The sequence below is a fragment of the Symphalangus syndactylus genome, chromosome 14 (genome assembly GCF_028878055.3).
Source record: "Symphalangus syndactylus isolate Jambi chromosome 14, NHGRI_mSymSyn1-v2.1_pri, whole genome shotgun sequence".
Lineage (NCBI taxonomy): Eukaryota > Metazoa > Chordata > Mammalia > Primates > Hylobatidae > Symphalangus > Symphalangus syndactylus.
Genome location: NC_072436.2, coordinates 8,252,830 through 8,279,842, shown reverse-complemented (window position 1 = coordinate 8,279,842; position 27,013 = coordinate 8,252,830). Strand labels below are relative to the sequence as shown.

The window sequence follows — 27,013 nt, the reverse complement described above, 5'->3', positions numbered from 1 at the left end:
ACTGACACACCCCACCCCTGTAACTCTAACACATACTCACACACTCCCTGTACAGTTTTGTTGCTTTTTAAGCTAGGTGGATATTCAGTTCTACATTGTCATAACCAGGTGCTATGGTTTGAATGTATCCGCTAAACTTCATGTTAGAAACGTAAACCCCCGGTTCGTATGTTGATTGGAAATGGGGCCTTTGAGGAGTAATTAGGATTAGGTAGGGTCAGCAGGGTGGGGCCCTGATGATGGCACTGGTGGCGTTACAAGGAGAGGAAGACACCTGAGCTGACGGGCTCGCCCGATGCCCTCTCCCAGGTTATGACACGGCAGGAGGCCCTCCCTAGATGCAGCCCCTCAGCCTTGGACTTCCCGCCTCCAGGACTGTAAGAAATGCATTTATTTTCTTTATAAATTACCCAGTTTGTGGTATTCTGTTATAGCAACAGAAAATGACACCAGGTAGACGCCATCTACAGCTGAACCACCATATGGTATACAATGTTTTTTTTTCCTTCATGTACGAATTTTTGTTTTTACCGGAGTTAAAAATTGCCTCATTGTGCCAGGCCTGGTGGCTCATGCCTGTAATCCCAGCACTTTGGGAGGCCAAGGCAGCTGGATCATCTGAGGTCAGGAGTTCGAGACCGGCCTGACCAACATGGTGAAACCTCATCTCTACTAAAAATACAAAAACTAGCCAGGCGTGGTGGCAGGTGCCTGTAGTCCCAGCTACTTGGGAGGCTGAGGCAGAAAAATCGCTTGAACCCGGTAGGCAGAGGTTGCAGTGAGCTGAGATTGCGCCACTGCACTCCAGCCTGGGTGATGGAGTGAGACTCTTCTCTCACAAAAAAAAAAAAATTGCCTCATGTTTACTTGCTCAGTTTTCTCTGCATTTATTACTAATTCATCACTATAATTTTCCCCAGTTATCTAAATCTGCTCTCGGTACCTGCAAACATTCAAGAATTTCACTTTCTTTGGGGCATCTTTCCAGACCTTCTGTCCTGCCCCCATCTGGTCTGGGAGGACGGTTGCCCTGGGGCCCCCACTCCCTTACTGCTGGATTCCACCCTTCCCTCTCTTAGCTTACTCCTCTTTTCAATTCCTGAGAAAGGGGCATGGAAGGAGGTAGTATCTGAGACTTTGCACGTCTGAACGTGTCTTTAGGCTGCCCTCACTCTTCTTGTGTTTGGACAGGCATGCAACTGAGGGAGAAGATGCTTTTCCCTTAAACACGTTCACGTCATTCCAGAGTTCCTTTTGAGATCGGCCGTCAAACTCCTTCTTGACGCTCCGAATGCAACTTGGTTTTCCTCCTGGAGGGCGTGGAGGGGCTTCTCTGAAACCGCACGTCTTGAGGGCTTTGCTGTCGGGACCTCCGTGGCCAGGCTGACCACTCCATGGCCTTTCAATCTGGAGACACAAATCTCAATTTGGGGGAACTTTCTTGGATAATTTGTTCTCTCCTTCTGGGATGTGATTAATCAGATACCAGGCCTCCTGAGCCTGTTTCCCGCCTTTCTTGTCTGATTTTGCATCTCTCTCTCTTTTTCTCAGCATTCTGGGAATTCATCTCATTTTAACTTTTATCCCTTCTTTGAAATTATTGTTTTCAATGTCCAAGATCTTTCTTATTTTGTGACTCTCAACGCTGGACAAACTAGAAAATGCAACAACCTGGCCGGGCATGGTGGCTCGCACCTGTAATCCTAGCACTTTGGGAGGCCGAGGCAGGCGGATCATGAGGTCAGGAGATCGAGACCATCCTGGCTAACAAGGTGAAACCCCGTCTCTACTAAAAACACACACAAAAAAATTAGCTGGGCGTGGTGGCGGGCGCCTGTAGTCCCAGCTACTTGGGAGGCTGAGGCGGGAGAATGGTGTGAACCCGGGAGGCAGAGCTTGCGGTGAGCCGAGATCGCGCCACTGCACGCCAGCCTGGGCGACAGAGCAAGACTTGTCTTAAAAAAAAAAGAAAGAAAGAAAAAGAAAAGAAAAAGCAGCAACCTAAAACACTTGAGGAATGACTGACTGAACGGGGAGGGGCCTCCTTGTCACCTGCCTCACTCTGGCATCACAGGCAACGTTCGTATAGTTTGGAGTTGCTGCTGGCCAGCTTCCTCACCAGGTGGGAAGAATGAACCCAAGAATGAACCTAACACAGAAGAAAGCAGGGCCAGGGTGTGTGCAGGGAATAGGCAGAGGAGAAAGAACAATACGAGATAATCCTGACGGCATCGTTCAGGCACCGGGATCCAGTCATGCCTGAAACTACACCTGCCCCTCGACCTGCCAGCTGTGTGAGGCAATACATTCCTCTGTGCTTAAGCTATTTTGAGTTAATTTTCTTGTTTGCACCAAAATGTCTGATAGAAAACCCACAAAGCACAATGACTGGAGAGAGAGACAGAAAACATCTGACACCCCTTCAACCGGGAGAAGCTACAAAGGATGCATTTTCACATCTTCCCCAAGCAAAGTACAATGACCTCCACATCCCGGAATTTCACTAACAATAAACAAGAACTGAAAATAAAATCGAACTCAATGATAATGATTTCATTATTCACCATCATGACCAAAACTGAACTCAGTGACTTCTTCAGCTGGCAGTTCCCGTTAGCACGGCCTGGATGCATAACCCACACCCACAACCTGCCCTGGTAAGTGACCAGCTTTGAAAGGACAGTGACAGCCGCCTGTCTGACATGGTCTCCACCAAGCGCTGGCTTCCTTCAGAGCAGCACTTGGACTTTCTCCCGAATCTATTCTGCTCCCATGGATGGCACTCCCTTTACCCCATAATTCAGAACTGGGGTTGGCGCAGGGTAGGGTAGTACCTTAGCCAGTGGGGTTGCCATAATGAAAATACCATAAACTAGGCAGCTTCTAAACAACAGAAACTTGTCATCACACTTCTGGAGGCTGGAACTTCTAGATCAAGGTCCAGGCAGAGCCAGTGTCTGACGAGGGCTGCGTCCTGGTTCATGGAGGTGTCCTCTCCCCATGCCCTCCCCTAGCTGGAGGGGCGAGGGAGCTCTTGGACGCTTCACTCATCCCATCCACAAAGCCCCACCCATGTGACCTAATCACCTTCCAATAGCCCCATCTTCTAACACCGTCACCTTGGGGTTAGGTTTCAGCATCCGAATTTGGGGAGTGAAAAACATTCACTCTCTTGCAGGCGGGTGGTGAGATAAAATCTTAAAAACCAGTGCCCTCCATCTGCTACGTGGGTCCTGCTCACCAGGGGGCAGAGGCGGCAACGGTGACAACCTGAAGCCCCTGGTACTCCAAGTCTCCTGGTACAGGATGGTGAGGACCCCACAGGGCTGGGAAAGCACAGTCGCTGCAGCCTGGGGCCTGGGATCAAATCCAGTCCCAACACGAGGATCTTCCTCCATCTCCCCCACGTCTGTTTCCCCAGCTACAAATGGGGAACCGACTGCCTTGTGGGACGCACTCGCCGCAGCTCCTCAGAGTCTGTGCACCTGCTGCCAGCAGTCCACGTCGGCTCAGCAAAGCCTCCAACTCCTCCCCAAACCTCTGGGGTCCCACACAGTGAGGGAACCGCTCACCTTCAACAGCCTCTCCCCACCCCACACAGTGAGGGCACCCCTCACCTTCAACAGCCTCTCCCCACCCCACACAGTGAGGGCACCCCTCACCTTCAACAGCCTCTCCCCCCCACACAGTGAAGGCACCCCTCACCTTCAACAGCCTCTCCCCGCCCCCACACCAATTCCGTGGCGAGTCTCTCAGCTCTTTCCAGCCACCCCCACAAAGCATCATTCCCTTTGCATTCGGATGGGTCCTGTGTTTTGAGGCTTACCCCCACCAGTATGACATCTCTGCTTCAGTGGCCTACTAATTTTTTTCTTTTTTGAGATGGAGTCTCACTCTGTCGCCCAGGCTGGAATGCAATGGTGTGATCTCAACTCACTGCAACCTCCGCCTCCTACATTCAAGTGATTCTCCTGCCTCAGCCTCTCCAGTAGTTGGGATTACAGGTGGCCGCCATCACACCTGGATAATTTTTTATTTTAGTATGGATGAGAGTTCACCATATTGGTCAGGCTGGTCTCGAACTCCTGACCTCAGGTGATCCACCCGCCTCAGCCTCCCAAAGTGCTGGGATTACAGGCATGAGCTACTGCACCCAGCCGGTAGCCTACTAATTTATTTATTTATTTATTTTTTCTGAGACAGAGTCTCACTCTGTTGCCCAGACTGCAGTGCAGTGGTGCGATCTCGGCTCACCTCAAGCTCCACCTCCCAGGTTCAAGCAATTTTCCTGCCTCAGCCTCCTGAGTAGCTGGGATTACAGGCGCCCGCCACCACACCCAGCTAAGTTTTGTATTTTTAGTAGAGACGGCGTTTCACCATGTTGGTCAGGCTGGTCTCAAACCCCTGACCTCGTGATCCACCTGGCTCGGCCTCCCAAAGTGCTGGGATTACAGGCGTGAGCCACCGCGCCCGGCCAGCCTACTAATTTACACAATTAATGTTCAAGCTATCTCTGCATTAATACCTGAACTGAAAGCTGAATTTCTTCCAAGTCGCAGGTTCTCAGCCCATTGTAAAAGCTAATTACAATGAGATTCCCCACAGAAAAAGCTACAACCAATGACTGGTTTCTCCCGTCCCAACAGGGCAGAAAGCTTTTAAGCCAGGCTGCTTCCAGGAGGTGACCCGTCCTGCAGCGGCCAGCTCAGCCCACTCTGGCCCTTCCCTGATGCATCCGCCTTGCCACAGGTCGAGGCTCAGAGGCGGCCTGTGTTGTGGCTCTCCATCAGCCCTGACGCTGCGTCTCTGTTCCTGTGGACTTGGCCTTTCCCAGTGGGAACCCTGCCTTCCCGTGTCCACCTTCCAATCTTCGTCCACCACCCATCTCCAGGGCCAGCACCCAAGCGTTTGGGGCTTCCAGGCACAGGTGGCCTGGCCCTACAGACAGCCCACATCCTCTTTGTGCAGGACACTTGAAGTCTGCTGGAACCCCCGGATGTGGGGCCCTCTGACCCCAGATGAGGGCGTCCGTGATGCTGTGGTGCTGCACCTGCCCGACCCCTGCACCTCACCCGGGGCCTCTTCTCCATCCCTCAGCGACGGCCCAGAACGTCTGGACACTGGGCCCAGCGAGCAGCGACCAATCTCATTTCAAGTCTCTCTTTTTTTTCTCTAAAATCAATGCTGTTCCAAAGATAAACCCTCTAACGCAGCCATGTCTGCCTAGAGAAATCCTCAAACCATATCCTTTCATAGCTACGTTCAAATTCAATTTGTGAGAAGACTCTTCTTTTCATAAACCCATTGATGGAGCCATTTTGTTTTATTCTCTGCAGTGTTTTTTTTTACCTTATCTCCCATCTGTGTGTTTGCTCTTTCGTTATTTACTGTTTCTCCTTCTCTGTGTTACCTTATGTTTTGGTCCACGAGAAACTAACAAACGTTTTTGACGTCAGCAGTGTTAGCGTTAGGATAATACAATTCAAGCTCACTGCACTTAGCTGATTAACTTACCACATACTCTGTCCATCAAAATATAATAAAGATACACAAAGCTTCTAGAACAAAGCCCGTCAGAATGTTCACTGAGTCAGAAAACAAGGACAAAAAGATAATTTTAACCTTCTAAAAAAAAAAGAACAAAAAAAGGGAAAAGTCAAATGCCACACCATTCTCTACACTTGTAGCTGTGTAATGAGTAAATACTTTAGGGATCCGTTTTAAGTCATCTACCACCTGCTTAATTCTATTTTAGTAAGTGGCATAACTCTGCCTTCACAAGCGAGGGTCTGTTGATGATGCAAATATTGATTCAATACAATGTACAGACGTATTCATCTCTCAGCCCAGCTTTGGAGAAATCTGTCTTACATTGAGTTAAAACACCAGAAAGCCAGAAAGCAGACTGGCATCCCCGGGGCAGAGGAGAGGGGCGGGGCGAATGGCCGCTGGACAGCACAGGGCTCCTGGAAGTGGCCGGTGCTGATGCTGCAGTGTGGTGGTGATTAATCGCCACTTTACACCTGCACTGTAAAATGCTCACATCTGACTTTAAGTGTGTGGTTTTCGTGAAAGCAGCTCCCTTTCTGCGTTTTTTTTGTTTGTTTGTTTGTTTGTTTTGAGATGGAGTCTCACTCTGTCTCCCAGGCTGGAGTGCAGTGGCGCAATCTTGGCTCACTGCAAGCTCCGCCTCCCGGGTTCACACCATTCTCCTGCCTCAGCCTCTCCGAGTAGCTGGGACTACAGGCGCCCGCCACCACGCCCAGCTAATTTTTTGTATTTTTAGTAGAGATGGGATTTCACTGTGTTAGCCAGGATGGTCTCGATCTCCTGACCTCGTGATCCTCCTTGGCCTCCCAAAGTGCTGGGATCACAGGTGTGAGCCACCGCACCCGGCCGCCATAAGCCTTATTTATTTTAAATCACCTTTGTCTTAGGACACTAAATTCCCAAAAAGCATCAGGCTGGACAAGTGCTGCAGAGGCCACACCAACCTGTGCAGCCACCGCTGCCCCGCCCGGTCACTAAGCACCTGCAGGTCACAGTGCACAGGGCAGGGGGCAGCCTCCACCGAGCACAGGGCAGGGGCCAGCCTCCCCCGAGCACAGGGCGGGAGGCAACCTCCCCCGAGCACAGGACAGGGGCCAGCCTCCACTGAGCTGTCACCACCACAGGACACCTGGGAAACACGAAGGAACATGGCCCAGAAGCGGTGTCTTGGAATGTGGCAGCTGCTTCCCAAGCAGGCTGCAGTGTGAACGCAGTTGTGGAAGGCTCACGAAGGGACATCGTCTTGGGGAAGGGGGATCGAGGCAGCCACAGTGGCTCGGGATCGAGGCAGCCACAGTGGCTCTGGGAGGGACAGAGAGGCCAGATCCCAGAGCTCCCCTCACAACCCATCAGAGTGGTGGATTCCCTGAGGCTGGTTGTGGGGCTGGACATCTTGTGACCAAAACTCCCAGGGCCTTAGAGAAGGGGGCAGCTGTCCTCGGGCTGGCCCATCCTGCTCAGACCGGATGCCTGGCAGGGTTCGAGGGCTCAATTCAGGCGGGCTTGGGCTCTCAGGGTAGGGTGACCTCTCTCACGGAGGTCTCATGCAGCCTTTGACCCCACACTAGGGCCTGGGTCTCTCCTAGGTTCCCATACACCCAGGGGAGTGGCCATAGGATCCAGTCCTGCCCTGGCCCTGGGTCGCAGGCAGGAGCCCCACCCGCCATGGCCACCACCTGCCAAAGAGGGGTGTGGGCTCTGGGCGGGGCCACTCAGGGGACGGGACGGCAGTTCCTCCACATGTGTGAGCTTCTCAACTCAAAGGCCTGGCTGGAGGCTGGAGGGTTCCAGGAGGCCACCCCACCAAGGCTGCCTGACACTCTTTGCTTCTGAAGTTAAAAAAAATATTGCATATGAAAAAGCTTATTTAAAATCAAGTAATTCATGCTTGGCACTAAATATTTACCACTACAATCTTATCACCCATGGACAACCACTATTAATATTTCAGTGTAGTTCATTTCACTGTTTACGTATATATATGATTTTCTTTCTACATAGTAGTAATACATATAATGATATATGTAATTTTAACATTTTTCATATGAAATATTGATACAAATGTTTTAATTCTAAAATACAATTTCTGGGCCAGGCACGGTGGCTCATGCCTTTAATCTCAGCACTTTGGAAGGCTGAGGCAGGCGCATCACAAGGTCAGGGGTTTGAGACCAGTCTGGCCAACATGGTGAAACCCTGTCTCTACTAAAAATACAAAAATTAGCCAGGCTTGGTGGCATGCACCTGTAGTCCCAGCTACTCAGGAGGCTGAGGCAGGAGAATCACTTGAACCTGGGAGGCAGAGGTTGCAGTGAGCTGAGATTGCACCACTGCACTCCAGCCTGGGCAACAGAGCAAGACTCCATCTCAAAAAAAAAAAAAAGGAAAGAAAGAAAGAAAAAAGAAAATGATGTTTGAGAGAAAATTAGCTAAAAATGAAGGCAAATATATGTGCTTCATATACATTGAACACAGTTGCCAAAACACTACATGTGGTAATATATTAACTCAAAAAACATGAGTTTTTGGTAGGTAAGTGGTAAATGAGCTCCCCACCCCCAACTCCTTAGTGAAGATTTGGCTAAAAATCAATTTATATAACTCAAAGATTGCTGGCTCTCCTAGGGAACATAACTTACCTATGATAGGAAATATTACATTTCTAGACAAAAAGGCAAACAAGAGTAGTACCTCTGAACAGTTAGAAGCAGCCGCATGGGAGAAGTCTCCTAATACAGGAAGCAGTAGTTAACCAGTGCAGTTGGACACTGCGTAGGGAAAAAAGCCCCTCTGCTTGGATGAGCACAGCCTCACCCAGCGACCCAGGCCCTGAGTTCGAGACAAGCAACCCTGCAGCAAAGCATCTCAAGGCTCTGTGTGGAGGCTTTGGAGCCACCTAGAACTGGGTTCAGATGCGGGATTTCTCTAGCACTGTGATTCCAATCATTAAAATAACTTACTATACAATAAATTAAAAGTAAAAATGTAAAGTAAAAGAGATGAATCCATCAATAAAAAATATACCAAATTCAGCAATCTATTATCCTAGGAATGCAAGGTTGGTTCAACCTTTGAAAATCTATCAGTGCAATTTATCATGTCAATAAACCAAAAAAGAAAAACCTATATGATCTCAGTGAGGCAGCATTTGACAAAATCCAATGCCTGTTGATGACAAAAGCTCTCAGCAAACTAGGAATAGAAAGGAACTCCCTTAACCTGATAAAGTGCATCTTAAAAAAAGAACCTCAAAGCTAACATTCTACTTAATGGTAAAAAACAGAATGCTTTCCCCATGAAAATGAGAAAATATTTTCCCCGTGAAAATATCCACTTTTACCACTCCAATTCAATATCATTTTGGAATTTCTAACCAGTGCAATAAGGCAACAAAAAGAAAGAATAGGCATGCAGATTAAAACCATCTCGATTATCAGATGACATTATTGTACACACACACACGCATGCATGCATGCACACACAGGCATGCACACATGCACACACATACACCTTTCCAAAAACGAATAAGAAAGCTATTAGAACTAATAAGTGAATTTAGTAAGATCACAATATACAATGAAAAAAAAAAAGTTGTATTTTTAAATACTAGCAGTAAACCATCAGAAATTGAAATTAAATAGCACTAGGTACAGTAGCCCCCAAACCATGAAATACTTGAGTACAAATCTAAAAAAAAAGTGTAAGATCTATATACTAAAACCTACAAACCACTAATAAAAGGAATCAAATTAGACCTAAATAAATGGAGAGAAATACCATGTTCATGATTGACAGAATCAGTATTGTTAAGATGACAAGTTTCCCCAATTGATCTACAGTTTTAGTCCCAATCAAAAATCCTAGCAGGACTTTTTTTGGTAGAAATCAACAAAGCCAACATTTAAAAGGAAAGTCAAAAGAGCAAAGTTGGAAGACTCCTCAATCTCAAGACTTACTATATATTTAATCAACACAGTATGGTACTGGTATAAAAAATACATGAATAGAAAAATGGAACAGAATTGAGTCTAGAAATAGGCCCACACAAAAATGGCCAATTGATGTTTGACCAAAGTGCAAAGCCCATACAATAAAGAATAGTCTTTTCAACAAATGCTGCTGGAACAATTAGACATCCCTGTGCAAAAGTAACGAATCTCAATCTATACCTCACACTATATTAAAAAACGAACCCGGCTGGGCACGGTGACTCATGCCTGTAATCCCAGCATGAGACCGAGGGAGGTAGATCATGAGGTCAGGAGATTGAGACCATCCTGGCTAACAAGGCGAAACCCTGTCTTTACTAAAAATACAAAAATTAGCTGGGTGTGGTGGCGTGTACCTGAAATCCCAGCTACTCGGGAGGCTGAGGCAGGAGAATCGCTTGAACCCAGGAGGCAGGGGTTGCAGTGAGCTGAGATCACGCCATTGCACTTCTAGCCTGGGCAAGAGAGTGAGACTCTGTCTCAAAAAAAAAAAAAAAATTACAATGAGATACCACTGCACACCTATGAGTGGCTAACATTTAAAAAAACAAAACCAAAGAATGTTGACAATTGAAACACTCACACACTGCTGACAGGGATGCAAATGGTGTGGTCAGTGTGGAAAACAGTTTGGCAGTTTCCTATAAAGTTAATCATTCATTTATCATATGACCCAGCAACTCCACCCCTGGATATTTACCCAAGTGAAATAAAAACAAGTTCGCTCAAAAATGAGTACATAAACGTGTACAGTGGCTTTCTTCATAGATCGCCAAAAGCTGGAAATCACCCAAACCCTCCCCAGAGGGCAGGTGGGTGATGGACTGTGGTTCCTCTCTACTGTCCCACAATCAAAAGCAATGAGCTCTTGGTGCACCTGACAAGTCAGATAGCCTCAGAGGCTCAGGGCTGCTGAGTGACAGGAGCCAGGCTCAAAGGCCTCTGAGATGCAGGCACATCGGAGGCTGAGGAGCTGGGGTTGGGGAGGGGCTGCCTACAAAGAGGCTGCGGAAACTACTGCATGGTGGAGGTGGTCTCCATCTTGACTGTGATGGTGCTCACACAACTGTAAGTCTTTGTCAAAACTCAAGAAGGGGCCAGGCACGGTGGCCCACGCCTGTAATCCTAGAACTCTGGGAGGTCGAAGTGGGCGGATCACCTGAGGTCAGGAGTTCGAGACCAGCCTGGCCAATATGGCAAAACCCCATCTCTACTAAAAATAGAAAAATTACCCGGGCGTGGTGGCAGGCACCTATAATCCCAGCTACTTAGGAGGCTGAGGCAAGAGAATTGCTTGAATCCAAAGGCAGGGGTTGTAGTGAGCTGAGATCACGCCATTGCACTCCAGCCTGGGTGACAAGAGTGAAACTCTGTCTGAAAAAAGGAATAATAAAAAAAAAACTCAAGAAGGGAGAAATTTTACTGTAAGTAAACTATATCTCAATAAAACCAGAGAGGAAGCAGGAGAGGAAAGGAATGGGGAGGGGGAGAGAGGAGGGAGGGGGAGGGGAAGTGAAGACAGAAGGCAAAAGGAGGATGGGGAGGGAGGAGGAGGAGAAACACCATAGAAAGAGACAGCACACACAGTGGATCTCAAATGTGGCCGTGCACCTAAATGCAGATTCCTGGGGCCCCCTTAGAGTCACCAAGTCCTTCACCGCACACAGGGACAAAGCTTCAATGCTCCACATCCAAGCACAGATGGCCAGCAGAATGAGCTGTATAGCCCATAGGGTCCCACGGAGACAGCCCAGCAGTAAAACACTCAGATGCGGTGGGCCCCAGGCACCCGGCCTGCCTCCGGGGCAGGTCCTAGGGGCCCCTCCAGGGCCCCAGTCAACAGGAGCCAACAGGGCCAGGGGCTCCAGTGCTGAAGCTCTAAGAAGAGGGGACCCACAGGGTCCCTGGGTGCCCAGCACTTCCTTCATGAGAACGAAACTGTCCTCTCGGGTTACACCATCTATCTATGCTGGGTTGAAGTGTCCCCCAAAGGCTCACATTCACCCAGAACTTCAGAATGTGACCTGATTTGGAAACAGGATTTCTTCTTTTTTTTTTTTTGAGACGGAGTCTCGCCCTGTCACCCACGCTGGAGTGTGATTGTGTGATCTCAGCTCACTGCAACCTCTGCCTCCTGGATTCAAATGATTCTCCTGCCTCAGTCTCCCAAGTAGCTGGGATTATAGGCACCCGCCACCACACCCAGCTAATTTTTGTATTTTTAGTAGAGACGGGGTTTCACCATGTTGGCCAGGCTGGTCTCGAACTGCTGACCTCGTGATCCACCCACCTTGGCCTCCCAAAGTGCTGGGATTACAGGCATGAGCCACTGCACCCAGCCTTCTTTTTTTTCTTGAGACAAAGTCTCACTCTGTCATCCAGGCTGGAGACTGGAGTGCAGTGGCACGATCTCAGCTCACTGAAACCTCCGCCTCCCGGGTTCAAGTGATTCTCCTGCCTCAGCCTCCTAAGTAGCTGAGATTACAGGCACCTGCCACCACGTCCAGCTAATTTTTGTATTTTTAGTAAAGATGGGATTTCAGCATGTTGGCCAGGCTGGTCTTGAACTCCTGACCTCAAGTGATCCACCTGCCTCAGCCTCCCAAAGTGCTGGGATTACAGGCATGAGCCACTGCGCCTGGCCAAGGATCTTTTCAGATGTAATCAACTTAAGATGAGGTCAAAATGAGTTAGGTGGGCCCTAAATCCAATGGCTAGTGTTCTTATAAGCACAGAGAGATTTGCGGACACAGACACCCAGGAGAGAAGGCTGTGTGACGACAGACAGCAGGGACTGGAACGGTGCTACCACAGACCACAGAACGCCGAGGGCTGCCAGCAGCACCCCAGAAGTTGGGGGAGTCAGGAAGGGTCCCCGCTTAGAGCCTGCCGAGGGAGCATGGCCCAGGCAACACCTTCATTCTGGGATTCTGGTCTCTAGAACTGAGAGAGAGTAAATCTCTGTTTCAATTTGTCCAAAAGCCACTTCACTCAGCAGCTCTGGAGCCCCCACCTTCCTCCACGCTCCTCCCGTCCAGTGCTGGGGGGAAGGATGCTCAGAGCTCAGGGGTATCAAAGACCCTCCCGTCCAGCGCTGGGGGGAAGGATGCTCAGAGCTCAGGGGTATCAAAGACCCTCCCGTCCAGCGCTGGGGGGAAGGATGCTCAGAGCTCAGGGGTATCAAAGACCCTCCCGTCCAGCGCTGGGGGGAAGGATGCTCAGAGGTCAGGGGTATCAAAGACCCTCCCATCCAGCGCTGGGGGGAAGGATGCTCAGAGGTCAGGGATATCAAAGACCCTCCCATCCAGCGCTGGGGGAAAGGATGCTCAGAGGTCAGGGGTATCAAAGACCCTCCCGTCCAGCGCTGGGGGGAAGGATGCTCAGAGGTCAGGGGTATCAAAGACCCTCCCATCCAGCGCTGGGGGGAAGGATGCTCAGATGTCAGGGATATCAAAGACCCTCCCATCCAGCGCTGGGGGAAAGGATGCTCAGAGGTCAGGGGTATCAAAGACCCTCCCGTCCAGCGCTGGGGGGAAGGACTCTCAGAGGTCAGGGGTATCAAAGACCCTCCCGTCCAGTGCTGGGGGGAAGGATGCTCAGAGGTCAAGGGCTTGGAAGACTCTTGTTTGTGGGCCCCTCCCACACCCCCGATGATGCCCAGATCTGATGACGCTGTCCTCTGTGTCTCTCCAACGTCAAACCAACATGACGCGATTTGAACCCGTGAGTGTACCACAGCGTTCTCCCCTCAAACATACACGGCATCCTGAGCTGGAAGAAACAGACTTTATTTCCAGATGGATTTTCTAAGAGAAAATTTCATACTCTTCATACTTATCTATTTACTCTTTCCTATTAAGATAATAACTTCTGGCCTCATGTATTAGGGTCACTAGAGTTTAATATGTATATTTACGCCTCTGTAAACTTGTTTTTGCTTTTATTTTTAGTCAAACAAAATGCCAGTCCTATCACGAGTCACAAATATAAATAACACACCAGTTGATTCAAATTCATGAGCAAACTTCACTGAGTCACATTTGGGGGAGGGTAATTATTAGCTGCCAGAGGTTGGGAGACGTAACCCACATAAAGTAAAAACAGCCTGAGGCTCATTCCTAGCTGAGAAAACCCCAAGATCTGTTACAGTCACCTCGTTGTTCTCCACTGACAGCTTTCTGGGGCTCTCTCTCCAGGACATGGCCGCCAGCTTCTGTGAGAGGTGCTGGCATCCTCGGAGAGACTGAGAAGTCAAGCACAGGGTTCCTGGATAACCAGCGCTCCTGACTGGCTGCCGACCACGCAGGGCAGGTGCCTCCAAGACTTTACGCCCCCAGCCAGGCGCGGTGGCTCATGCCTGTAATCTCAACACTTTGGGAAGCCGAGGCAGGAGGATCGCTTGAGCCCAGAAATTCAAGACAAGCCTGGGCGGCATAGCAAGACCCTCTCTCTACTAAAAATAAAATAATTAGTCGGGCATGGTGGCATGCACCTATAGTCCCAGCCAACTGGGGGGCTGAGGTGAGAGGACTGCTTGAGCCCAGGAGGTCAAAGCTCCATTAAGCTGTGATCGCACCACTGCACTCCAGCCTGGGCAATAAGCCAGACCCAGTTTCAAAAAAGACTTTACATCCCTGAAAGTTGTTTCATGGTGCTGAGCGTCCATCAGTCCATCCTTTTTCTCTGCCAGTTAGGGCCCAAAATACACTAAGTCACCATCACATCCAGCTAATTTTTAAACTTTCTGTAGAGACGAGGTTTCCCTATGTTTCCCAGGCTGGTCTGAATTCCTGAGCTCAAGCGATCCCAAAGTGCTAGGATTACAGGTGTGAGCCACCATGCCTGGCCCTCAATGACCACTTTTAAAAATGGTTTTGGGCCAGGTGCAGTAGCTCACGCCTGTAATCCCAGCACTTTGGGAGGCCGAGGTGGGTAGACCACGAGGTCAGGTGTTCGACACCAGCCTGACCAACATGGCGAAACCCTGTCTCTATTAAAAATACCAAAAAATTAGCCAGGCGTGGTGGCAGGCGCCTGTAATCCCAGCTACTCAGGAGGCTGAGGCAGGAGAAGTGCTTGAACCCGGGAGGCGGAGGGTGCAGTGAGCTGAGAACACACCACAGCACTCCAGCTGGGCGACAAAGCGAGACTCCGTCTCAAAAATAAATAAATAAACAGTTTTGTTTGGGCCAGGTGTGGTGGCTCACGCCTGTAATCCCAGCACTTTGGGAGGCCAAGGCAGGTGGATTGCCTGAGGTCAGGAGTTCGAGACCAGCCTGGCCAACATAGTGAAACCCCATCTTTACTAAAAATACAAAAATTAGCCAGGCATGGTGGTGCACGCCTGTAATCCCAGCTACTCGGGACACTGAGGCAGGAAAATTGCTTGAACCCAGGAGGCAGAGGTTGCAGTGAGCCAAGATTGCACCACTGCACTCCAGCCTGAGCAACAGAGTGCGACTCTGTCTCAAAAAAAATTTAAAAATTGTTTTGATAAAGTCTAGATCTCTAATATTTCTATGTCCAAGCCCTTTGGATGCTGTTGCTCTCTTCAGGTTTTTGTGTGTATAGAGCTAATTAAGCTGAAGAATCCTGGGAATAAAGTTTAAAATAAAGGTTAAAAACATCTCTGAATGTGGGCCGGGCACGGTGGCTCATGCCTGTAATCCCAGCACTTTGGGAGGCCGAGGCGGGTGGATCACGAGGTCAGGAGATCAAGACCATCCTGGCTAACATGGTGAAACCCCGTCTCTATTAAAAATAAAAAAAAAATTAGCTGGGCGTGGTGGCGGGTGCCTGTAGTCCCAGCTACTCGGGACGCTGAGGCAGGAGAATGGCGTGAACCCGGGAGGCGGAGCTTGCAGTGAGCCGAGATCGCACCACTGCACTCCAGTCTGGGCGACAGAGGGAGACTCTGTCTCAAAAAAAAAAAAAATCTCTGAATGTGAACAGTACCCACAGCCAGCACATACCAGCTGATTCCACTGTTGCCTCTGACGCCCCTTGCCGCTCTCTTCACTCCAAATGCACCCAGCGTGGAAGAGCCTGCGCTCCTGGGGCAGGAGGAGCGGTGAGCAGGAACGGCTGGCAGGATGAGGCAGGACTGCGGGTCTGCCTGCTCCAGCTGCATCCACTGTGCACCACGGCGGTGCCTGGTGCCAGCCTGGTGGACAGCTTGGTGACAGGGGACTCAGGGGTGATGGGTGGGCCGCCAGCCCCCAGAGCTGACCCTCTCTCTGCCTGGAGAAACCTGGCTGGCTTGTTTTGAGCCTCTCCCAGCCTGTCACTGGAAATCAGGTTCACCTGGGGCTGGGGTTACAGAAGTAACGGGTCAAGCTAAAGGATGGTCATCAGGGCGGGGAGAGGACCCTGCAGGACACAGGCGAGGTGGGGCTGAATTGAGGGCTTCTAATGGGAAAACTTGATACAATGCAATGGTGTTATTTTCAAATGCATAGAAACATTTATGATGCAATTTTTAAAACGCAGTGTATTTTAAAAATTAATTTGCTCACAAGTGGTACCGCAGGAGGTAAAGAAGTAGAAAACTGGCCGGGCACGGTGGCTCACACCTGTAATCCCAGCACTTTCGGAGGCCAAGGCGGGTGGATCACGAGGTCAGGAGTTCAAGATCAGCCTGGCCAAGATGGTGAAACCCCATCTCCATTAAAAATACAAAAAATTAGCTGGACGTGGTGGTGGGCGCCTGTAATCCCAGCTACTCAGGAGGCTGAGGCAGGAGAATCGCTTGAACCCAGGAGGCGGAGGTTGCAGTGAACCGAGATCGTGCCACTGCACTCCAGCCTGGGCGACAGAGCGAAACTTCATCTCAAAAAAAAAAAAAAAGTAGAAAACCATCCCCTCCTTAAGGATTGCACTATAAAGAAGCAGGATAAAATATGATTTGACTTTCAGTTCAAACTTGAAAGTGATGACTTTATAAATCGTGTTTTAAATCTCGAGGTGGTTGCCAAGGGAAACCAGAAGAGTAGCTGTATCAAATGGCAAATCCACCTGTCTGCAGAATCAGAGGGAGCATGGAGTGTGCACGTGTGTTCCCGGGGAGCAGAGAGTGTGCACACGTGTCCAGGGGAAGATCTGCAGAACTGGAGGGAGCACGGAGTGTGCATGTGTGTCCCGGGGAGCAGTGTGCACACGTGTCCAGGGAAAGATCTGCAGAATCGGAGGGAGATGGAGTATGCACACTTGTTCCCGGGGAGCAGAGTGTGCACGTGTGTCCACGGGAAGATCTGCAGAATCGGAGGGAGATGGAGTGTGCAGGTGTACCCCGGGGAGCAGAGAGTGTGCACGTGTGTCCAGGGGAATATCTGCAGAATTGGAGGGAGACAGAGTGTGCAGGTGTGTTCCCGGGGAGCAGAGAGTGTGCACGTGTGTCCAGGGGAAGATCTGCAGAATCGGAGGGAGATGGAGTATGCACACTTTTTCCCGGGGAGCAGAGTGTGCACGTGTGTCCAGGGGAAGATCTGCACAATTGGAGGGAGATGGAGTGTGCACATGTGTCCAGGGGAAGATCTGCAGAATCGGAGGGAGATGGAGTGTGCAGGTGTACCCCGGGGAGCAGAGAGTGTGCACGTGTGTCCAGGGGAATATCTGCAGAATTGGAGGGAGACAGAGTGTGCAGGTGTGTTCCCGGGGAGCAGAGAGTGTGCACGTGTGTCCAGGGGAAGATCTGCAGAATCGGAGGGAGATGGAGTATGCACACTTTTTCCCGGGGAGCAGAGTGTGCACGTGTGTCCAGGGGAAGATCTGCACAATTGGAGGGAGATGGAGTGTGCACATGTGTCCAGGGGAAGATCTGCAGAATCGGAGGGAGATGGAGTGTGCAGGTGTACCCCGGGGAGCAGAGAGTGTGCACGTGTGTCCAGGGGAATATCTGCAGAATTGGAGGGAGACAGAGTGTGCAGGTGTGTTCCCGGGGAGCAGAGAGTGTGCACGTGTGTCCAGGGGAAGATCTGCAGAACTGGAGGGAGACGGAGTGTGCAGGTGTGCCCCGGGGGAGCATGGAGTGGGCACGTGTGTCCCAGGGGAACATCTGTCCAAGGCAAAGAGGAAGGAGCAAACCCCAGCAACTGTGTCACTTTCTGTAACGGAGGCTCTGATGCTCCTCTCCGGGAAGAAAAGCTGCCTCAGTGGAGCCTTCTCCCAACATTAAACATTGGAAACAGAGGGGAGGGCCAGGCCCTGCACCTGCACCCTGGTGTGTCCACGCACCGTGTAGTCTTGAGGGAGTGGCTCACCCTTTCTGGGCCTCACAATATAACCTCTCTCAAGATGATTCCCCTCTCAGTAAGGGAGAGTTATCATTATTAGCTCTTAGCAAAAATGAAACAAAGGAAGAACAATGGGACTTTCATGCTGGGAAAAGGACACTGAAGAAACAGCCAGGAGAAAGGATTGCAGAAGACAATGAAGCCCTCATGCTGGGGAAAAGGGTGGGAGGCAAGAGGTGGTGGCATCTGGTGTAGTTAATCCACCTCCCTCCCTGTCACTAATAAACATGTGCAAAAGGCCAGGCACGGTGGCTCACGCCTGTAATCCCAGCTACTCGGGAGGCCAAGGTGGGAGGATTGCCTGCGGTCAGGAGTTTGAGACCAGCCTGACCAACATGGTGAAACCCCCGTCTCTACTAAAAATACAAAAATTAGCTGGGCATGGTACACTCGTAATCCCAGCTACTCGGGGGGCTGAGGCAGGAGAATCACTTGAACCCAGGAGGCAGAGGTTGCAGTGAGCTGATGTGGCACCATTGCACTCCAGCCTGGGCGACAGAGCGAGACTCTGTCTCAAAAAAAAAAAAAAACAAACAAAAAATGTGCAAAACGCAGAAAACTCAGCACTCAGAGAAGGGTCACAATCTGGTGTTGGAGACGCCAGCTGGGGTGGCAGAAAGGCAGGGCCCTGCTGTGCCCCGACCGTATCCTGGGCCAGCCTGGTGACGCCTTCCTTCTACCCCTGCCTGGACAGAAATGGAACTTTCAAGGGGAAAGAGCCTGAACTGGGGACCCAGCTGCCAGACGGAAACGGGGTCCAGGCCACCAGGAACCAGGGGTACCAGTGTGTGTGAGGTGTGCTGCAGAACAGAAGACACTTCCCTGGGTAACTGGCAGAGCAGGGGGGTCCGCACAGTCCGTGGACTCAGGTGACAGGCAGAGCAGTGGTGTCCGCACGGTCCGTGGACTCAGGTAACAGGCAGAGCAGTGGGGTCCGCACGGTCCGTGGACTCAGGTGACAGGCAGAGCAGTGGGGTCCGCACGGTCCGTGGACTCAGGTAACAGGCAGAGCAGTGGGGTCCGCACGGTCCGTGGACTCAGGTGACAGGCAGAGCAGTGGGGTCCGCATAGTCTGTGGACTCAGGTGACAGGCAGAGCAGTGGTGTCCGCACGGTCCGTGGACTCAGATAACAGGCAGAGCAGTGGGGTCCGCACGGTCCGTGGACTCAGGTGACAGGCAGAGCAGTGGGGTCCGCACGGTCCGTGGACTCAGGTGACAGGCAGAGCAGTGGGGTCCGCACGGTCCGTGGACTCAGGTAACAGGCAGAGCAGTGGGGTCCGCACGGTCCGCGGACTCAGGTGACAGGCAGAGCAGTGGGGTCTGCATAGTCTGTGGACTCAGGTTGCCGACAGGGTCCAAGATCCAAGAACTCCGCCCTCCAACTACAGACAAACGCCCAGGAGGGAGAATCCAGGCCTCGCTGACTGTATCAGAGCAAAGGGAACACCTGGGCACAGCTGCCTGAGCAAGGACAAGATGCATCTGACTGCCCTGGCCAGCACAGGGCATGTCCATCCACAGAAGACAGAGTCTGACCCGGGGCATACATGAGAGACAGGCGGGCCAACGGTGCAGACGCAGACCCACAAGCGGGCTCTGGGCTGGGACAACGGTGGCCGTGCAATGCGGGGTGGGGGTGGGGGGCATCCAGCTGAAAAAGGTGCGTCTTGATCCCTGCCTCAGGCCTCACCCCAGCTGGAGGCAGCCATTGATGTCAAAGGTAAAACGATGCTTGCAGAGAACATTTTTTTTATCTGGGAGCAGCAAAGGTTTGTTAAACAGGACTCAAAGTCCTAACCACAAAACACTGATAAGTTGGATTATGTTAAAATTAAGAGCTTCTGTTCATCCAAAAATACTATTAAAGGAGTGGAAAGGTAACGTGCAGATGACAGCAGCTATCCAGGATCACACAGCCGACAAAAGACTCACAGCCAGAATCTATATTTTAAACACCTCTAGCAATCATTGAAAGAAATTCAACCTAAATGAAAAAACAGACATGAGACTTGGGCATTTTTCTTTGTTCTCTTTCTTTTTTTTGGAGACAGAGTCTCACTCTGTTGCCCACGCTGGTGTGCAGTGGTGTGATCTCAATTCACTGCAACCTCCGCCTCCCGGGTTCAAGTGCTTCTCCTGCCTCAGTCTCCTGAGTAGCTGGGACTACAGGTACCCGCCACCACACCTGGCTAATTTTTTTTGTATTTTTAGTAGAGACAGGGTTTCACCAAGTTAGCCAGGCTGGTCTCGAACTCCTGACCTCTGGTGATCCACCCGCCTCGGCCTCTGAAAGTGCTGGAATTGCAGGTGTGAGCCACCAGACCCGGCTGACTTGGGCATTTTTCAAAAGAGGAATTTCGCATAGACGTATGAAAAGGTGCTCAATTAGTCATCAGAGAAATGCAAAGGCAAACTGCACACCACAGAAGGTCAGAGACAGCCCCGTGCTGGGAGGGAAGGTGACACAGCTGGGGCCTCTGGCTTTGCTGGTGGGAGCACAAAGGGAAAAGTGCTTTGGGAGAATCTGCTACAGGGAAATCTGTGCAGACATTTGCATGCCTGATTCACACGCATAGGTAACTTTCAACAGAAATGCAAAGGATGTGTTCCAGGAATGTTCATGGCAGAACAATCCATAATAGTCAGAAACCTGAAACCACCCAAATGCCCGTCACCCGCAGGATGGAGAATAAATCATGGTAGAGTCACAAAAGGGATGTCACACACCATGAGAATTAACACCCCACAGCCTCATACAACATGGGAGAGTCTCATTCACATAACAAGGGCCAGAGACACAGTCACAAAAGTGCACATAGGCCAGGCGCGGTGGCTCACGCCTGTAATTCCAGCACTTTGGGAGGCCGAGGCAGGCAGATCCCCTGAGGTCAGGAATTCCAGACCATCCTGGCTAACAAAGTGAAACCTCGTCTCTACTAAAAATACAAAAATTAGCCAGGCGTGGTGGCGCACACCTGTAGGCCCAGCTACTCGGGAGGCTGAGACAGGAGAATCGCTGGAAGCTGGGAGGCAGAGGTTGCAGTGAGCTGAGATCGCACCACTGCATTCCAGCCTGGGCAACACAGCGAGACTCCAACTCAAAAAAAAAAAAAAAAGGAAAACTCCAAAACTAAGAGAAAATTAGGAGACGAAAATAATGTCAAACAGCTAGAACAGTTTACTGAAATCAAAATTACCAACAAATAGGAAAGGCATAAGATAATCAGAAAAATTCAGGCTGCGCACTGTAGCTCACACCTGTAATCCCAGCACTTTGGGAGGCTGAGCTGGACAGATCACCTGAGGTTAGGAGTTCGAGACCACCCTGGCCAACATGGCGAAACCCCATCTCTACTTTTTTTTGAGACGGAGTCTCGCTCTGTCACCCAGCCTGGAGTGCAGTGGCGCGATCTCGGCTCACTGCAAGCTCCGCCTCCCGGGTTCACGCCATTCTCCTGCCTCAGCCTCCCGAGTAGCTGGGACTACAGGCACCCGCCACTGCGCCCGGCTAATTTTTTGTGTGTGTTTTTAGTAGAGACGGGGTTTCACCATGTTAGCCAGGATGGTCTCAATCTCCTGACCTCGTGATCTGCCTGCCTCGGCCTCTCAAAGTGCTGGGATTACAGGCGTGAGCCACCGCGCCCGGCCGAAACCCCATCTCTACTAAAAATACAAAAACAAATTAGCCCAGCGTGGTGGTGGCACCTGTAATCCCAGCTACCTGGGAGGCTGAAGAAGGAGAATCACTTGAACCTGGGAGGTGGAGGTTGCAGTGAGCTGAGATCACACTACTGCACTCCAGCCTGGGCAATAGATTGAGACTCCGTCTAAGAAAACACACACACACACACACACACACACACACACACACACACCTGGAAACTCAAAGAGTACATGCATACTAAAAGTTTAACACAAAACATTCAACTCTGAGACATGGTCTGGTTAAGCAGAAGAACTAAGAGACAAAAAGAAAGAATTCCTCAGAAATTCATGAAGGGAAGGACAAGCCTCCACATGGGGAAAAATCAGCCGACCTCAGGCTTCCCCGCGACACATGTGAGCCAGGGGATGGTGGAATGACAGCTGCAAAGTGTTGGGGAAGAAAATAAATCTAAGAGTATTATACCCAGCCAAGATATCTCTATATTGTTCAAAGATAAAGACCACGGGCAGACATTCTCAGACACAAAAAAACACTCAGGAAATACTCGAGTCCTTCTGAAAAAACAACTGATAATGAAATCTAGCTGATTAAGAGGGACCGCACAATGAACAGAGAAATGGTAAAAGGACTTTGGTGAGCACTGACTGTATTTACATGTTGAACTGATACTAAATTCTTGCGGGCACTACAGCCACAATACAGAAGCAAGGGCTATAAACCTGGACAACATAAAAATAACAGCCTGGGCTACAAAACTCAGGAGGAATTGGGTGGAGGGAAATGGAGTATGGAGTTACGAACGCCCTCATCTTTCTTTCTTTTTTTTTTTTTTTTTGAGACGGAGTCTCACTCTGTTGCTGGGCTGTAGTGCAATGGTGCGATCTCAGCTCACTTCACCCTCCACCTCCTGGGTTCCAGCGATTCTCCTGCGTCAGCCTCCCGAGTAGCTGGGATTACAGGCGCACGGCACCACGCCCAGCTAATTTTTGTATTTTTAGTAGAGATAGGGTTTCGCTATGTTGGCCAGGCTGGTCTCAAACTCCTGACCTCATGACCCGCCCACCTCAGCCTCCTCAAGTGCTGGGATTACAGCCGTGAGCCACCGCGCCCGGCTGCCCTCACCTTTCAATAACAAGCACGCTACTGTTTCTCAGTGAAATGTGTCATTAAAAAAGAAAAAAACATGGCCAGGTGCTGTGGCTCAGGCCTATAATCTCAGCATTTGGGGAGGCCAAGACAGGTGGATGGCTTGAACCCAGGAGGGTCAAGGCTGCAGTGATCTGCAATCACACCACTGCACTCCAGCCTGGGCGGCAAAGAAGACCCTGTCTCTGAAAAAATCAAAAACAAAACATAATGATCTCGACTTCTTACTATTTTTCAGGATATTTTTTCTTAACTCCAAAACAAATATTTGGTAAATCAAAAACCTGCAAGGGTACACCCGTGATATCAGTTTTTTCTACAGCAGCTCAGGCCAAGTAGACAACAAAGCTCTTGATGGGATTTTTTTTTTTTTTTTTTTTTTAAGACAGAGTTTCGCTCTCGTTGCCCAGGCTGGAGTACAATGGTGCGATCTCGGCTCACTGCAACCTCCGCCTCCCGGGTTCAAGCAATTCTCCTGCCTCAGCCTCCCGAGTAGCTGGGATTACAGGCATGTGACACCATGCTTGGCTAATTTTGTATTTATAATAGAGACAGGGTTTCTCCATGTTGATGAGGCTGGTCTCCAACCCCTGACCTCAGGTGATCCGCCCACCTTGGCCTCCCAAAGCTGGGATTATAGGTGTGAGCCACCGCCCCCGGCCCGGTGGGAGGTGTATTTTTAGCCTAAATCCTCCCTCCGTGTCAAGGAAAAGCCTTTATTACAAAGCATTGGTCCATTGTTTTGGGTCGTCCTCAGTTCAGCATGTAGCAACCAAAAGTCATGCAGCAGAAGCATCCCTGAGCCTCCGTTCAAACCAACCAGAAGGAAGTTTCACAAACATTCTGTGCGTGGCCCTTCTCACACACGCCCCACGGCACTCACCTTCAATCAAACTCAACACTGTCAACCGTCTGCTCCCCCAAAACGCACACAGCTCTTAAAGCGCCACATTCATCTGGGCGTACACGTTGTTGGGTGCTTTTCCTGTAGTTCTGGCAGGGTTCATCCCTCACTGAGCCCAGACCCCGACGGCACCGTGCGGACAAAGCCCTGTCCTCCAGGCGCTCAGTCTCCAGGGCAGCGCTGGCCCTCGGGCTTTGCCACAGCGACATCCGAACTATCTAGAAATGTGACTAATGGAAGCTTTTTGTTTTCTTTCCTTCTAATTACAATTCCACAACCACACGTGGCTCATGGCATCCTACTAGACACCACGTTCCTAGAGACCTGCCACCGAGCGGGGAGGGGGGTAGGACATGCGGGGGCCGCAGCGTCTGGGGACAGGTAGAGACGCAGGCTCCCCTCCTGCCCCACGGAGCACACTCTGCACCCACCGGCTGCCAGAGACTCCCCCGCGTGCTGCAGTTTAAGGAGGCCTCCGGGTGCTGGTCGTGAGCCCAAGCCCATCTCAGCTGCTCCCCCAAACTCTGCCCATTCCTCACCCCCTCCCCTAAGCTGAGGTGTGGCCAGGCACCTGAGTTCCATCCCACGCTCCACAGTCTCAGGCCACCCCCTCCAGCCGTGCCACACTCCCTTGGTCCCCACGCCGCCTGCCTGGAGCTGCCCTTAGGGGATAGCCTGCACCCTCTACAGGGCAGCCTCAGATCCCGCTTCCTCCCACCCTCTCCCGCAAAGTTCGTCTCTGGCAGGACCCTGGACCTGGGGCTTCCCAGACCCTTCCCAGGCCCCCAGAGCGGACAGGTCCTTCCCACCAAGACTCCATCTCTACGCCCGGCTGCCCTCCTCCGCCCAAGACCCAGAGCGGGTCTCTGTTGGAAGTGTGGGTTCAGCCCCGAGGCGTGGCAGGAAGGTGGGCACAGGCGGGGCTCCTTCCACAGCCTCAGGGTCGGCCTCGCCCAAGCTGTTCCAGGGATGCGGGTGGATGAAGGCCCCGCCTGCTCCTCACTCCCAGCCGAGGTGTTCGCCTCTGCGCGTTCCCCCTTCTCCTGGGTTCCTGCCCCCGCCTTTCTTTCCCCGGAGCCGTCCACCCCCTCGCCGGGCGCCGGCTTTCAAGCCTCAAACTAGGAGGATCCCCGGGCTGCCCGCCTGGGAGCTCTGGGCGCTCCGGCCTCCCCTCGCCCTGGAACCCCCTCTCCGACCGCTGTCGTGGGGGGTCCCCTCTTCCGCACGCGAGTCACCTGCGCTCCTTCCTCTCCCCCAGACACGCGGGACCCCTGGCCTCGGGACCGGACCTTGGTCTCCCCTCCCCTCCGACCCACGCGCCGACCCAGCACCTGGGCGCCTGCTCGCCGCGCTCCGCCCCAGGCGCCCCGGAGCTCGCGTCCCCTCCCGCCCCTCCTGACCCCGCGGCCGAAAGCGCACGTGCGGACTCGAGTCCTCCCCGGGTCCCCACAGCGGCGGCCCCAGGTCGGGAGGAGCCCAGCGCCCGGCCCAGCCGCGGGCTCCCGCTGCGCGCAGACTGCGGAGAAGGATGGACACTGCGCCGCGGGGGCCTCGAGCGGAACCGGGGGTGCAACAGGGACGCCGCCGCACGAGGGCCAGGGCCGGGCGGAGAAAGGCCCGCCCGCCAACCGCGCTCCTCCTCAGCCCCGCGCCCCCGGACCCGGACTCCTACCCTCCCCGGCCACGCGCCCCGGCCTCTTCTCGACCCCTGCCCGGTCTCGCGCCCCCGGACCCGGACCCCCTCCCCAGCCCCGCGCCCGCACCCCGGCGCGCCCTCCGCCCGCGCTCACCCGCCGGGTGGCCGTACGGGGACTCGGCCGCGCCGTCCTGCAGGCTCGCCAGGATCTCGCCCTTGCCCACGTCGCTGTCGCCCACCAGCAGGAACTTGAGCAGAAAGTCGTAGGCCCGGACCGGGCTGCTCAGGGCGCTCATCGTGCCGGCCCGGCGCCCCCACCCATGCCCGGCCTGCGGGGCTGAGCGCAGAGGCGGTGGCCCGGCCCCGAGAGGCGCCGCGCGAGCCCCGAATCCTTGCTCGCCGACGGCCCCGCCCCGCCGCCCAGCGCTGACAGCGCGCAGCCCCGCCCGGCCCCGCCATTGGTGGACCGCAGTTGCTAGGGCAGCTGCGCGCTTTCATTGGCGTGGTTGTCCGTCCATCTTACTCTCGTCACCGCCTTCGGGCTAACGCCCCCTCACCCCTCCTGAAAGGACGCTGTCGCCGCAGCCAATGGAGGCCCGGAGACAGGGCAGGGGCGGAGCCAGAACAAGCAGGAGGCGGGGACTCTGCTCCCGCAGCCAATGGTAGGGCGGGGTGGGGGCGAACAGGGGGTGGGGCCGGGTGTTTACACTCTCGCGTGCGCCCGTGAGCGCCACGAACTCGCTCCCACGGTCGTCGGGTCTGCACGCCCCGAGTCGGGCGGGGCGAGGGGCGAGGGGCGGCGCAGGGTCCCAGCGTGGGGCCTCCCCACCTGCCCACCAGGGAGACCTCGAGTGCCGGGCCGGGTGGGACTCGGGGTCGGTCCAGTTCGCGGACGCGGCCGGAAGGCCCCCGCAGGCCGCCTCGCCGCGGGAGTCCCTGTCGCCGTAGAATCCAGGCTCGCCGTCTCTCCCCACGGTTCATCCAGGGCCTCGTCCTTGCCCCATTTACGCGGCGTGCCTGAATGCCTGTGTGTGCACATGCGCCTGTGTACGTGTGCATGTGTTCGTGTGTGTGCATGTCTGCGTGTGCATGTGTGCCTCTGCAGGTGTCTGCACAGGTATGTGTCTGCGTGTGCATGTGTCCCTCTGCAGGTGTCTGCACATGTATGTGCGTGTGTATGTGTGCCTTTGCAGATGTCTGCGTGTGCATATGTCCCTCTTGCAGATGCCTGCACATCTGTGTGTCTGCGTGTGCATGTGTGCCTCTGCAGGTGTCTGCACATCTATGTGTCTGCGTGTGCATGTGTCCCTCTGCAGATGCCTGCACATCTGTGTGTCTGCGTGTGCATGTGTGCCTCTGCAGGTGTCTGCACATGTATGTGCGTGTGCATGTGTGCCTTTGCAGGCATCTTTGCATGTGTGTGTCTGCGTGTGCTGCTTCTGTCTGTGCATGTGCTCCTGTGTGTGCGTGCACTTGCTTGTTTGTGCATCCATGCATGTGTTTGCGTGCGTGCTGGAGAAGAGCATTGGGTGGGACCCTCCAGCCTTTCGGCTTCTCCTCTGCTCTAGAGAGCAAGGGGTGCCAGGCCGAGGCCCGCCCTTCGGTCTGAGGGTCTCACCAGGTGCACATTGGTTTATTTGGTGCAGAATTCAGGCAGCGGGCAAAGGGCCAGCTCCATCCAAGAAGAAGGGTAATGCCCCCACTACTTCATCCCCTCCACCGTGCATTGTGTAGGGAACTACTCTAGACCCCATTAGAAGTTTTTTTGCGGGGGAGGAACAGAAGAGAGAGCGGAAGAAGAATTACAAAAGAGACTGAAGTCAAGATTA

At 52.4% G+C, this 27,013-nt stretch overlaps 2 protein-coding genes across 4 annotated transcripts in view; one reads left to right on the top strand and one right to left on the bottom strand.

Annotated features, from left to right (window-relative positions):
- The window catches only part of RAB40B (RAB40B, member RAS oncogene family), a 43,675-nt gene extending 18,082 nt beyond the window's left edge, over window positions 1–25,593 (bottom strand). Inside the window, exon 1 of one of the 2 annotated variants that reach the window (XR_010115517.1) lies at window positions 25,339–25,588. Coding sequence is in view for 1 of the 2 variants with exons in the window: in XM_055240539.2 (XP_055096514.1) it covers window positions 25,339–25,480 (142 nt within the window). In the remaining variant the exon portion in view is untranslated. Of the gene's footprint in view, window positions 1–25,338 lie in introns of both variants that reach the window. The other variant, XM_055240539.2, reaches the window with a different exon arrangement.
- Window positions 25,594–25,921: 328 nt separating this feature from the next.
- On the top strand, window positions 25,922–27,013 carry LOC129461502 (uncharacterized). 2 transcript variants are annotated; one of them, XM_063617195.1, is made up of 3 exons: window positions 25,922–26,335; window positions 26,409–26,454; window positions 26,589–27,013. In XM_063617195.1, exons 1-3 carry the CDS (start codon window positions 26,274–26,276, stop codon window positions 26,916–26,918), a joined length of 438 nt encoding a protein of 145 aa, XP_063473265.1. In that variant the 5' UTR covers window positions 25,922–26,273; the 3' UTR covers window positions 26,919–27,013. The 2 variants fall into 2 exon arrangements, with proteins under 2 accessions (XP_063473265.1, XP_055096517.1); XM_055240542.2 differs by having other exon boundaries at window positions 25,922–26,546.

Excerpts from the sequence above, each read along its gene's own strand:
- LOC129461502 (XM_055240542.2), top strand. The coding sequence starts at position 26,274 with ATGTGTGCCTCTGCAGGTGTCTGCACAGGTATGTGTCTGCGTGTGCAT. Across the intron at positions 26,547-26,588 it reads GTGCATGTGTGCCTCTGCAG|GCATCTTTGCATGTGTGTGT; the intron begins GTGTCTGCACAT and ends GTGCCTTTGCAG.